This window comes from Papaver somniferum, chromosome 9 (assembly GCF_003573695.1).
Source record: "Papaver somniferum cultivar HN1 chromosome 9, ASM357369v1, whole genome shotgun sequence".
NCBI classification, from domain to species: Eukaryota; Viridiplantae; Streptophyta; class Magnoliopsida; order Ranunculales; family Papaveraceae; genus Papaver; species Papaver somniferum.
Genome location: NC_039366.1, coordinates 86,166,673 through 86,179,762, shown reverse-complemented (window position 1 = coordinate 86,179,762; position 13,090 = coordinate 86,166,673). Strand labels below are relative to the sequence as shown.

Below are 13,090 nucleotides of genomic sequence, written 5' to 3'. Positions count from 1 at the left end.
CACCTAGAAAGGAAGTAGATGAGTAAGGCACAAACTAATTTGTATCATTAATGAAATCATCTCATTTGATTGTCTCTGACTATGTCCATGAATCAATACTGGAGGACGCTCCGAAGTTTTAAATGATTCTAGAGAACAATGAAATCCTGACGGATTATGAGAATGCACATGAGTCAATGGATTGATCATGCGTGCAAAGTGATGATATAATCCATAAATAGTTGATCTAGAAGTAGAGCACAATGAGATCGAACCATGCTTTATTTTGATTAATTTCAAATAAATAGCATATTTGGCCTACACAATCCAGGTAGAACTTAGTTCTTTGGCAAATACACGGGTATTTGGTGTGAAACTGCTAACCAACCAAGTGTAAAGCCTATTGGACATACATAATTAATTTTTCATAAAACATAATGAGAAGAAATTAGTCTTCAAGTACAAAGACTCTCCTTGTGGCGCGAGGTTTCTCACAAAGCCCTGAAATTGTTCTCTTGTAATGAACGTTATAGAGTTCCGCTACACAGTTAGCATGGTAATTTCAAAAGGACTTGAAATGCAGCATATGTATGTGGCTGTTACGTATCTCTGAAAGAATCAAGAGATAAAATATATTTACAAAAGTACTTGATAGAGTTTTGTTTCCCAAATCAAATGACTCTAAACCACAGAGTGAGTTTACAGTTAGATAGAACGCTCACTTATAGATTCAAGCAATCAGGCGGATATGGTATGCCCGTCTAAGTGGCTATTTGATTTGGAGGGGATAGACAAGCAAGTTATTTTTCCTTGCGTATTCATAAGAAAGTTCCTGATTTGGAATTGTAGCTATTAATGTCGATGGTATAGACATGATGTGTACTCTTGATGTAATAAGAGACCTTAAAAGCTATTTAAAATCTGAATTTGAGATGAAAAATCTAGGGAAAGCTCGATCGAATACTGAGCTTGTGGTATATTATTCCACCAGTTTGCATATGTCTAAAGTTGTCAGGCAATTTAACAAAGACATGCATCCTGATAGCACTCCCATGATTAGTCGAGGTTCAAATGTAAGTAAGTAACCGTTTCGTCCAAAGGAATATGACGAAGATGTGTTGGGAGATGAAATTCCCATAAATAAGTACAATAGACGCATTGTTGTACTTAGTATAATAATGTACTCGATTAAATTTTACATCCTCAGGGAACTTGTTAGCTAGATATAGCTCCGCGCCAACGCAACGTCATGGGAATGGTATAGGGAACGTAATCATGTACATAAAAGTAACCATTGACATAAATTTGTTTTATCCCTACAAAGACATTAAAAGGAATGCTAATGAAAGTACAATCCAAAAGTTGTTGATTATGAAGGAACAATAATCTATTCTCCAACGAAAGTAATCAGAGAGAGATATGGTAGATTATTTTCTATGTTATTACCGATATTCAGTTTAGAAAAGTACATGACTAAAGGAACTGTCTGGAAAAAATCTGAAAGTAATCAGGGGGAGATGCCGACATCAGGGGGAGGATCTAAGGATATGATGTCGACATAATTTACTTCGAAATTGAAGCTGTGTTGTACTCTTTTTCCCTTCGATCGAGAATAGTTTTTCCCAAAGGGTTTTTTTACTCGACAAGGTTTTTAGCGAGACAACACTAAACACATCAAGTATGTTGAACGTTGAAGACATAAAGATCGCGTTGATATTACTGAAAATATCTGAATCAAAGAAATGAATGGAGATATTTTGTTAAGAAACGTAACTTCCAGAATCAACAACAGGGTCTTATAAACATCCAAGTCACCGAAGTAATGTGTGATAAACTCCCTTTGATTACAATAGACTAATGAAAATTGTCTGATATCAGGGGGAGCATCTAATGGTGTGTTGAACTATTTTCCTTCACCGATGTTGCTTTTTCCCACAAGGTTTTGTTACTCGGCAAGGTTTTTAATGAGACAACAATAAACACCGGAAATGTAATTTCCCAGCTAAGGCTATTGTCTTTCCCATGAGGATTTTCTTCCTTAAGAGTTGTGAAGCAACTAGTCAACTTCAACGGAGCAAAGTGATCATCAGCAACGGATCACCTTTACTTGCATCTGTCGCGTTGTATTCTTTTCCCTTCATCAAGATTTTATCCCATTGGATTTTCCTTGTCAAGGTTTTTAATGAGGCAACATATTCGAGTCCAACTATGTTATAAGTTTACTTAATATTGTGTTCTTTTTATTTAGTTCAGGTTTTGTCCCTCTGGGTTATCCTGGCGAAGTTTTAACGAGACAATTAGCTTAGACTCGACAATCTTTGAAGATCGTATTGCATGTGATGAACTACATGTAAATTATGAGACCAACATGTTAAGTACTACATGTGAAGAGTTGTATCAAGATTTTTATCCCACTGAGTTTTTCCTTATCAAAGTTTTAGTTAGGCAATTGATTTCGGCACAAGTCATCAAGGAGAGAACGACATTTGAAGAACTACATTCAAAGCACTATATGTGAAGCACTATGTATGAAGTTTTGTTATTGAACCGCACAAGGGGAAGTGTTGTAGGGCTTGTGGCCCATGGATGTGAGGTCCAATATAATATCTAGGGTTCTCTTTCTACTTATATATAAAACATACTATGCTATGTAATATGGTTGTTGTTGCTATCAATAAGAACCCTCTTACCGTTTCTTATACTCTTCCTCTTCTCCTAAGTTCCCCTGAAACAAATTCAGTATTATGACTAGGGTTTGAATACCATTTTTTTGTTTCAATAACCATTTTGACCTAGCAAAAAAAATAAAATAATTGAATACCAATTAATTTAGAGAAGAAGAAAAAAATGAAGAAAAAAACCCTAAATATAAAGTTACCGTAATAGGAAAAGTTAGTTTTTTAGATCATGAGTTGGATCTGACTTTGACTTTCTTGGGTTGCATTTAGTCACTTTTAGAATAAAGTGTATTAAAATTTTGAAAATGGTATATCGGTTGCATTTAACTCAAACATGGGTTGCATTTAGTCACTGCCTTTGTATTAGGGTTTTGATTATTTTGTAAATAAAAAAAAAAAAAAACTCCCACAAGTCATTGGGATAAAAAAATTTACCCCCCAAATAGAACTGCTTAAAAGCGGGTGGGTCGTAATATAACGACGTATGGAGCGCCGTTGGTGTAATATCGTTCATACTAAAAGGAAAAAAAGAAAAGAGAGAGAAAAGCAATGGAGAATTGAAGAAAACCTAGATTTGGTCAGGTCCTCCATTCGTCTTGCTCAGAAGACAGAGACAGAGATGGATATCCTTAACAAGTTAAAGAATTTAGATGCGTATCCGAAGATCAACGAGGATTTCTACAACAGAACTCTCTCGGGAGGTCTCATTACCCTCTTCTCTTCCGTTGCTATGTTCTTTCTCTTCTTTTCGGAGCTTAGTAAGTCTCTCTCTCTCTCTCTCTCTCTCTCTCTCTCAAAATTGGATCTTATTATCGATTTGCATAGACGGATCCTTACAATACTTTGGTTTTCCTGGATTGTTTTTGCAGAATTGTATCTTAATGCCGTCACCGAGACTAGACTTGTTGTAGATACTTCGAGAGGAGAAACTCTACGAATTAACGTTAGTTTCTGTGCTTAATCTCTCTCTTTCTATCCCGCCCATTTGATTATTTTTTTTTCCTTAATAATTTATCTATTCTATATGTTTTATTTGAAAAAAAAATTCCAAATCGCTAGAAATGAATCAAGAAGCTCCCAGTTTTAACAATCCAATTATATTTTTGTCACCCCTCTCCTATACAGTTCGGTGAAATTTCTTATTAATTTTGGATTATAGAGAGATTGGTTGTTAGCTATTACGGTTTGATTGCATCTGTTAGGAAACACTGTTGTCAGGATATTTTCAAAAGTTGCAGTCGTGATGAGGAGTGTTAGACGATTGTGGCTTACCTTTTAAGCAATATCGTGATGTACCAGCGTAATGCCTCTCCTTGCTAGTTAGACCTTTTGGTGAAGTCGTTATTGACATTGAGATTCACATTACCTGATAAGCACAATTGTTCCTTGCTGTAATAATTTAGAGTAAGTGGTAGTTAACATCAAGGTTGGGATTACTATATGGCCTTGATAACAAAATGGAAGTGGAGTGTGGAGATGGGTGTATTATTCGTAAGTTGGGTAGTAATAACGGTGACCTTTTAGTGATAGAAGGAAGGAGTGCTGTGTTAATAGCAAATTAGCAACCAAATTCAAGAATCTGTAGTTTGGAGGAAGGAAATTTGTTGTTGCAGCCCTTTCATCATTGGGGCCATGTAACTGAGGTCCGTACAGTCAAGATACTGAAGTGTAGAGGAACCAAATTCATCATATGCTTCGTTCAGATGCAAGCAGAATCTCTCAACTTCTTAATCATCATACATTTCTCAATTGCTGGGGGTTATTTCACCAATTACTTTAGATCTTATTGCTATTAGGTACCCTTGCAGAATTGTTGCTTACTAGAACATGCAGGGGGTTAGAATAAGAAAGAACGTTTGTCATTTTTTAGACCATCTGGACTGAAAAAAACAACATTATTTTCATTTTTGAAGAGAATTGCTCAGATAGTTTTGTAGTGAAATCAAATCAACTGCTAAAGAGTTTGAAAATAATTAACAAAAATGAAAGCCAACGGAGCTACAATTAGTTAAGAAGATCCTAAAAAGGACCTAATTGAAGCTAATGACGAAGTTTCCGAAAGCATTTGAACTGAAGACTTGTTGGTGGGTCGAGGTTTAGTTGAGTTATATCTGATGTCTCGTGTTCTTTTCCCTTATTTTTTTTTCCATCAATGAATCAAAGCTTTTCGTTGCGAATAACTAAAGATAGACCAAGGACTAGCACCCGTTATTCTTGCATTGGCTTGGCCTTATGTTTAGCTCCCTTAGTTTGCAAAAACTCCGTAAAGGGCTGCTTCTTCTACCCATCATCCTTTGAATATATTTTTATGTAGATTGTTTCTTTTATGTAGCATTTTCAGAAAGCTCTGTGTATTATGTTTCTTTCATTTACTAAAAGGTTGCCTCCGGCTTCTGTAGTTTGATGTGACTTTTCCGTCGCTTGCATGTTCTCTTCTTAGCGTTGACGCCATGGATATCAGTGGAGAGCAGCACTACGACATAGTATGTTTTCTTCTTTGGCTGCTTTTTGTAGTTTTCCTCTCCAGCCTAATGTTTCATTGGATTGTCATTGTTTGTGGCAAAAAGAACGCAGATATCGTCTATTAATGGCCCATTTTGTGTATTCTTTGCAGAGACATGATATAATAAAGAAAAGGATTGATCATCTTGGTAATGTGATTGAATCAAAATCAGATGGAATTGGTGCACCCAAGGTCTGTTTCACTTATGTGTACTTGTAAATTTATAATATATATTCTCTATAATTTTTTTTTAATATCCATGTCCCAAGACATTATGGACATGATGGCCTTGCATAATTGTTTTCTATGGTAACAGAGCTGAAGTTCTTAGTTTGCATACTTGAATTTGTGTTTAATGAATTTTTGTTTAGTTGATTTGAAGCTTTAAGGTCTTCCATAAAAAATGTTCCCCCTGATAGTATAAGGCTGAAAAGTTAAATGAAGTACTTGTTTGTTTGTTTACGGTGATGGATCTGAATGAAGCTGTGAACCTTTATCACGGAGTGTATATGAGCATTCCAAAGACAGCTATGCGCATCAAAATGTGCACACTGCAATATGTTGTGTGGTCTCTGTTACTAGAGAGAAAACATGTGTATCCTTAATACTACATGATTTCAGATATGGTCCTTGAGCATAACTAACATTTGTTTGCTCTAATGTGGTTATGGCAACACTTTATTTAGGATTTCCTACTCACAGTTGCCTACTTAATAAGCGGGAATTTATGATGCCTTAGAACAGCGGACTGGGTCAACTCATGTTCAGAAGATGGGCACACAGTGGTGTTAAGACTATATGATCGTATACTGGGATGAGTCATCTGTTCCGCATGTCCTGTAATTGTTGATAATGAGAGGTTACTGTCATGACTGGTAAATATAGGTGTATTTGTTGCTGCATTAGATGATGCTTTTGCTGGGGGATAGTATACGTCTATATGAGTGTCTTTTGGAACAGAGTGCTGAAAACATGGAGTTTACCTAGCAGCTCTACCCAAAAGTTAAAATCATGCGATTTATAATTTTCTTTGGCACCGTTGCATGGTGATGGCCTCTAACGTTTTTACTCTATGGTGAAATTGGAATTTGAGAATTCTTAGTATTTTGTAAATGTTACACAAACTGAACCGTCAGTAGGTTCGATTAACTCGCAACTCTGTGGCCTGGATCAAATTGTTGCAGGATTGCTCAAAAGTACATTGATGGAGACACTTGTCATTAGCTTAGATAATTTTTTCCGCGCACTTAACGTTTTTACTCTATGGTGAAATTGGAATATGAGAATTCTTAGTATTTTGTAAATGTTACACAAACTGAACTTTCAATAGGTTCGATTAACTCGCAACTCCTTGACCTGGATCAAATTGTTGCAGGATTGCTCAAAAGTACATTGATGGAGACACTTTTCATTAGCTTAGATAATTTTTTCCGCGCAGAATTGCAGCATCTAAGTTTTCCTTTTAAGAAAAAATTCTCATGCAAACAAACCACACAATGTGTTATGTCATTCTTTCAACTGAATCAAGTTGTGAACTGTACCTTTTCGAGTGTTTGTATGAATGTCTTGGTATTTTAAGTTCCCTATTCAGACAGTGCTAGATAATCCGGAATATACTGAAAATATTGCTAGAATTAGTGAATAGAATTTTCCTTCGTTATAGTTTGGACGTTGGTGTTTCATGTTCAATGAAAACACTACACAAGTTACCAAGGCTAAAAGTTTTTATGCACATTGCTGTGAAATTAAGAATTTAACACTGAAATATTTGAGCCGGACGAGATTGTGAATCGTGATTGATTTGCTATATTTTGAGGCCTAGTTGATGCATATGCTTTCAGTTGGTTCTTAAATCATGAAGCTCTTCTAGTTTATTGATATAAATTCTAAAATGGGCGCAAGAATATATTATTGTCTTCTGGTATCTATCTCTAATCATCCTTTTGTCTTCAGATTGAAAAGCCTTTACAAAGGCATGGAGGAAGGCTTGATCACAATGAAACTTACTGTGGCTCTTGCTTTGGAGCAGAAGCGGTACTTTCTAACTTATCGACTGACACAATCACCCGTGACCATTTACTTTTGGAAGAAAACAAAATTTTGCTCTAAATGTAGTATTATTTACTTTGATTGGTAGCTACAAAACATATTAGCTCTTTGTTATACAGTTTCTCTAAGATACTTGTATTTTGAACTAAATTTTTAATCAATGGTAAAATATGGTATATTTAATTATTCTCAACATGGTTCTCCTGGTTTTCCTTTTTTTTTTTTACTTAAATAATCGTCCAGAGTGGAAATATATAATATATGCCAATTAATACTTTATACTTGTATGTAAATGGTTTCAATTGCAGTCAGATACCGACTGCTGTAACTCATGCGAAGAGGTTCGTGAAGCATATCAAAAGAAAGGATGGGCAATGACCAACCCTGATTTGATTGATCAGGTATAATATAAGCTATTACTGTCACCTTGTTCTCCTTTATATCTCTAATGCATCTTTTTCACTGACCATGGTATATGTACATGTGTAAGATTTCATTTAGAAAAAAGTGGAAGGAAATAGGTCTAAATATGTGCAATATTCACAGAAGCTTCTATTTTAGTGGTTGGACTTTTGTGCATAACCATCAACATTTAATACCGTGAATCACATTCTATATGTCTAGGTCCCCTCCATCTCCACCAAAAGGTTTTGAAATCAGTTGGTAGAAATTGAGCTGCACCCTCTTCTTGTAGAGGTCTTGGAATTGGATCCTGATTATCTGTTTAGACAACTTTAAGTTACTTCATCTCCCAACAGGTATATGCACCCAACTAATCAAGAATATGGGAGAAACTTAGTCAAAAGAGAAGAACACTGGCGTAGGTGCATAGTTGCTTATGCATGCATGTCAGGTGTTGATTGTGTCGTTTTTACTTATAATGGAATGTTAGAATAAAAATTACGGTATCAATTGCAAACCATAATAATTGGTCTGAGTCGGCTGACCAAATCTGTTAGGGTACAGAGAGTAAAAAACACTTGGAAAGAGTAACTCCTATAATAGCTCCAAAACATGTATATAAACAATTTACACTCACCTACTACCATGCCTCTAAATGGAGAATTGACATTTGACACAACAGACCGTAGTTGTTATCTAAGTCTGGATGGTACTGAAGTTTCTGCTGTTTCAGAAGACGCAGGTTATATAATTCATCCATAGGAATATATATAGAGAGAGTTAAACTAGTCTTGTCTCGTTAGGTTTAAACGTCTTTCCAGTTTCCCGGCAACAATAACTGCATTTATTACCAAGTTTTGTATGTTTTTCTGAAGCTTGAAGTTCATGTGCTTTTCAGTGCAAGAGAGAGGGGTATATTCAAAAAGTTAAGGAGGAAGATGGTGAAGGATGCAATATGCATGGATTCCTGGAAGTGAATAAGGTGGCTGGCAGTTTCCATTTTGCCCCTGGGAAAAGCTTTCACCAATCAGGCATTTCTCTGTTCGATTTGCTCGCATCATTTCAAACAGAAAGTTATAATGTGAGAAGCTATCACATTTACAAAAGTTGTTCTCCCTTATTATGCATTATCTATATTTTTAGTTCTGTGTCTATGTTAGAATGCAGTAAAAAAAATAGTTACGGAGATTTTGAATTCACCTGTTGATTTACAAAATTAAATTTCATTGTTTTTATATGGTTAATGCTGCAAAAATTTACTTGGCTTGGTTCTCTCTTGTCAGATAAGCCACAAAATAAACCATTTATCTTTCGGTGAAGAGTTTCCAGGCGCTTTCAATCCACTTGACGGGTATGAGTACTGGCTAATTACATAGATGTATAGATGTAACATCTTTTTCCTAAGTGGTGTGACTCTTGTCTATTATGTCATTATGACTACTTGATGATGAACAAAAGATATTCTGATCTGCTCAAATTTGGGTGAAAACTTTCAGGGCACAGTGGAAACAACCAACTGCTGGGGTGTATCAATATTTCATTAAGGTATATATGTATATATATAGATGTTGGTGGGTTTGACGTGTAAATGAGTTTCCCTACTTGATTACAGAAACAAGCTTAACCTTAAGAGAAATGATTTACATGTTAAAATGATTGTTCCTACCAATGTCTTTATTTTCTTTTTGTTGTCTAGTCCTTATTTACTCTTCATGCTTTACCTTGATGGTGAAGAGATCATGGCTGTGAAATATCGAGCCTATTTCTTGGCTTTGAATTGTTCTGTCACTATTTATGAGTTGTGGTTGATTCTTTTCTTCTTGTTTTCAGGTCGTACCAACAATCTATACAAACATACGAGGTCGCAAAATTAATACAAACCAGGTTATGTTCAGTTTACAGCCTGATTCCAAGTGATTTAACTTTTCATGTTAGCACGTTATTAACTCGAACCTGCCGCACATGCAGTTTTCTGTAACTGAGCATTTTAGGCCTACAAGTGGTTATCCTCAGCCTCTTCCTGGGATTTTCTTCTTTTACGACTTCTCTCCAATTAAGGTGAGTGAACCAGATGTCAGAGTGTCTTTCTACATATCTCTTTTTGTGTATGAGGAGGGTTTTACTATCAAGTTGAATGAACAACGGCTCAAGTAAAGAACCTTGAGCGTATTTCGTATTAGCATGTTAAGAACCTAGATTTTCATAGCATTGATGAATCTAAAATTGTTCAAAAGATAAGCTTGGCTATGGTATGTGACTTTTTTCTATCCTCTGCATTTAAGTTGCCCTGTATCAAATCCAGTGGTTGTAAATCTTAATCCTCGGATTTCAATGTTTTGGATTACAAATGTTTCTGATATTCAGAGAAATAGATTGAAACTTGAATGGATTTCTTGGTAATTAATCAAGGGCAATAGAGACGATACTAGTCAGAGTGCCTGTTTATATTTGTTGGTAAGTACATGATTTAGGGGTGTGTTTGTTAGGGTAGGAATTCTTGGATAGAAACTGATATACAAAGATGTTGATTAAGTTGACAGTTACAGGCTGGTGTCAATAAGAAGTCAATTTGTCTCTGCTTAGGAGTTCCTTTAAAAACAAGAAAGAAGTTTTGAATCTTAAACATTGACATTTTCTCTATGCTCTTTGATGATACTTGTGCATTCCCTCTTCATCTTCCATGTTGTTTCGTTAATGGTTCACGGTTCACAAATATCCCATATGAGTTAAATTGAAATAAAAGTAGAATGTCTTGTCTTGCAATTCATGTTATAATGTTATCTCGGTTTACATTTTTTGCAGGTGACTTTCAGCGAAGAGAATGTTTCATTATTACACTTTTTGACCAATGTTTGCGCTATAATTGGAGGTAAACTTAAGCGCCAGTACTTTTTTTTTTCCTTTGCACGGAATACCATATTGTTTCGCACACAATTTCTTGTATCGTTTTGTAGAATTCATAATGTTGTTCCGCTATTTATTAAAGTATAAGCCACTTACAAGACGGAAGGATATTCTGCACATGTTTTCTAACCTGTGACATATTTTTGACACTTTGACCCCCAATCTTTCGGTGAGTTCCAATTTCCAAGGGATTTTTACAGTTAGTTGGATTGCATGTTGCAGGAATTTTTACAGTTTCTGGGATTATCGATGCTTTTGTGTTTCATGGCCACCGCGCAATTAAGAACAAGATGGCAATTGGGAAGTATGGGTAAAGTTAAGGGAGGAAACTGACTGCCAGTTGGGTTTCTGGAGGTGGGGTTTGATTGGATGATAATGACATACTGATGGTAGGTGTGCGGTTGTTCCCCATGGACATTTGTTCACTTGCCCAGAGCTACCAAGAAAGGATGTAACCTCTTGTTGTTCGTTTTATTACTCACCCCCTCCTTGGTCTTTAAATGTAAATTGGTGCAAAAGCAAAGGGTGAACTTCAAAAATCAAACAGCTAACACAGCCAGTTAAAAAAAAAACAGCATCAGTTGTTAACTCTTGCCAGTGGGACATAAAATCATGGCATATTCCAATCTGCATCCACCTGTATTATCAGTCGTTTCTATTGAAAATTTTATCACATTAGAACGAGATCATGAGAAGATATAGTTGATGCATAATTTTCACTTTGGCCCGCATGAACCCCAAACTTATTGATATTTTATTCAGATCTGAGTCAATTGACTGGAGTTGGCTGATTACAGGCAGTAATGACTAGAAACACGGTCAAGACAGATATTCCAGCCAAACTAACTGATATAACTCATGAAGCGTGGTGACTATTCCTGACACGTTAATTTTTGAACTCGAGATCCATTGAACAACTACAAGCTGTCTTGACCCTACTGCTAATGTTCAGTTTGTAATGTTGACTTTGATCCCTCCAAGTACTTTCTGAAACATCCCTCTTCAAAATTTCAGCACCGTTGATGTCAATACGGACTAAAGTTAAATTTAGATTTAGACATGAACCTGAAGGACAAGAAAGAAGATATATCTATCCTTGCACCGATATGTGCGTCCGTGAGGGAGCAGCCGAGCAGGGATTCGTTATCTATACGTAGGGCAACACCTGTTGAGTCGTCCCATTATATAGGTACGATGAGTCGACACTCACTTCGTTTCCTCATCGGCGGTCTAGCTAGCTATTAGCCACTTCTTCGTCTCCACTTGACATTTTTACCCGACATGGGTCTCTTGCCGACTCGCTTAGTTCTTGTATCAGGTTTCATGCCCGGTTTTGTGCTCGTCTGACTGCTTGTAACATATCGCAGTAGGTGCGAAATTTGATTCTTGCAAGCAATCCTCTTCTTTGATCTCGGTTTTACTTCGGGATTAAATGCCTTTCTCACACTGCCCTTGCCTTTACTCTAGTCTCTAGAGCAGGCTTTGCATTGCCACATGCTAGTTATTACATTGCCATGAAAAGTTGGCTGATCTGAGATCCTAAAATGACATTTCGGTGAATTCTTAAAACTGATGGCGTTTAAAAAATATTGTTATGCCGTGAGTCATGTCTGTGTAAAACTCATGTCATTTAGTCAAGTCAAGTTTACTAAAGCCCAATTCAGTTGTTATTGCAGTTGTACTCTTTGTTATAAATAAATATCTGTAGTAACTTTTTTCAGAGTTAAGACAATTCATTACAAGTTTCTCGTGGTATCATTCGATTTTGATCATAAATCCTGATAAGAAAAATATTCTCTGTAATTTTTTTTTTCTTTACCAAAATTTAATATCTTGGTCTTCTAAAAAGCAATCAAAAGTCTTCAGCAGAAGCTGAATGCAAATACTAATCCGTTGCGGCTACTAAACTTAAATGGTTGTTATACTTAGTTAAATTAAAACATCAAGAGTCCTACATTTTTATTGTGTGATGGTACTAACTCTGTCTTTGCTATTTAAGGCTTTAACCCTGTTTTTCATGCCAAGACAAAGCGCATAGAGATACAATATAGTACTGTCAGGGAATTACTTGAAAAGAGTTTCTTGAAGCCTCAACATGTACCAAGAAGATCAATTGACAGATTTGTTTACCAAAGGTTTATGTTTTCCTACCTTTTCAATGTTATTGCTTCAGCAACTGGGTTCCGCTTCAACTGCTGAGGAACTATAACAACTATTGAAGACTTTGCTTCAATTTCTTAGCATAGTTTTTATTAAGGCTGCACAAGAACCAGTTATTTGTCCCTGTACCGGACTGGAACCGGAAAAATCGGACCGGAACCGTACCGGAGCAGGTGTAGGCGGTACAGGGACCAGGACTAAATTTTGAGAACCGGAATAGGACTAGGTACACGGAACGGTTCTTGGGGGTACCGGCTTGTACCGAACCATAAGAACCGGTTAATACCAGCCGTAGAGATCTTGATCAGTTTTTAATCGCAGCCGTCCATCCTAGGTATAGACTGTTGAGAGAATCAGTTCACTCATCATTTTTCTTCTTCTTTTTTCTCTCTAAAGAGCATCGGCAACCTTCTCT

At 36.2% G+C, this 13,090-nt stretch overlaps 1 protein-coding gene across 1 annotated transcript; it reads left to right on the top strand.

Moving 5' to 3' along the window:
- The first annotated feature begins 3,131 nt into the window (after positions 1 to 3,131).
- Positions 3,132 to 11,199, top strand: LOC113310511 (endoplasmic reticulum-Golgi intermediate compartment protein 3-like). Its single transcript, XM_026559204.1, has 13 exons — positions 3,132 to 3,415; positions 3,527 to 3,600; positions 5,057 to 5,140; positions 5,272 to 5,352; positions 7,114 to 7,194; positions 7,518 to 7,610; positions 8,510 to 8,692; positions 8,895 to 8,962; positions 9,108 to 9,156; positions 9,442 to 9,495; positions 9,580 to 9,669; positions 10,414 to 10,480; positions 10,738 to 11,199. The coding sequence occupies exons 1-13, from the start codon at positions 3,142 to 3,144 to the stop codon at positions 10,827 to 10,829; spliced, it is 1,290 nt and encodes a 429-aa protein (XP_026414989.1). The 5' UTR covers positions 3,132 to 3,141; the 3' UTR covers positions 10,830 to 11,199.
- The last annotated feature ends 1,891 nt before the right edge of the window (positions 11,200 to 13,090 follow it).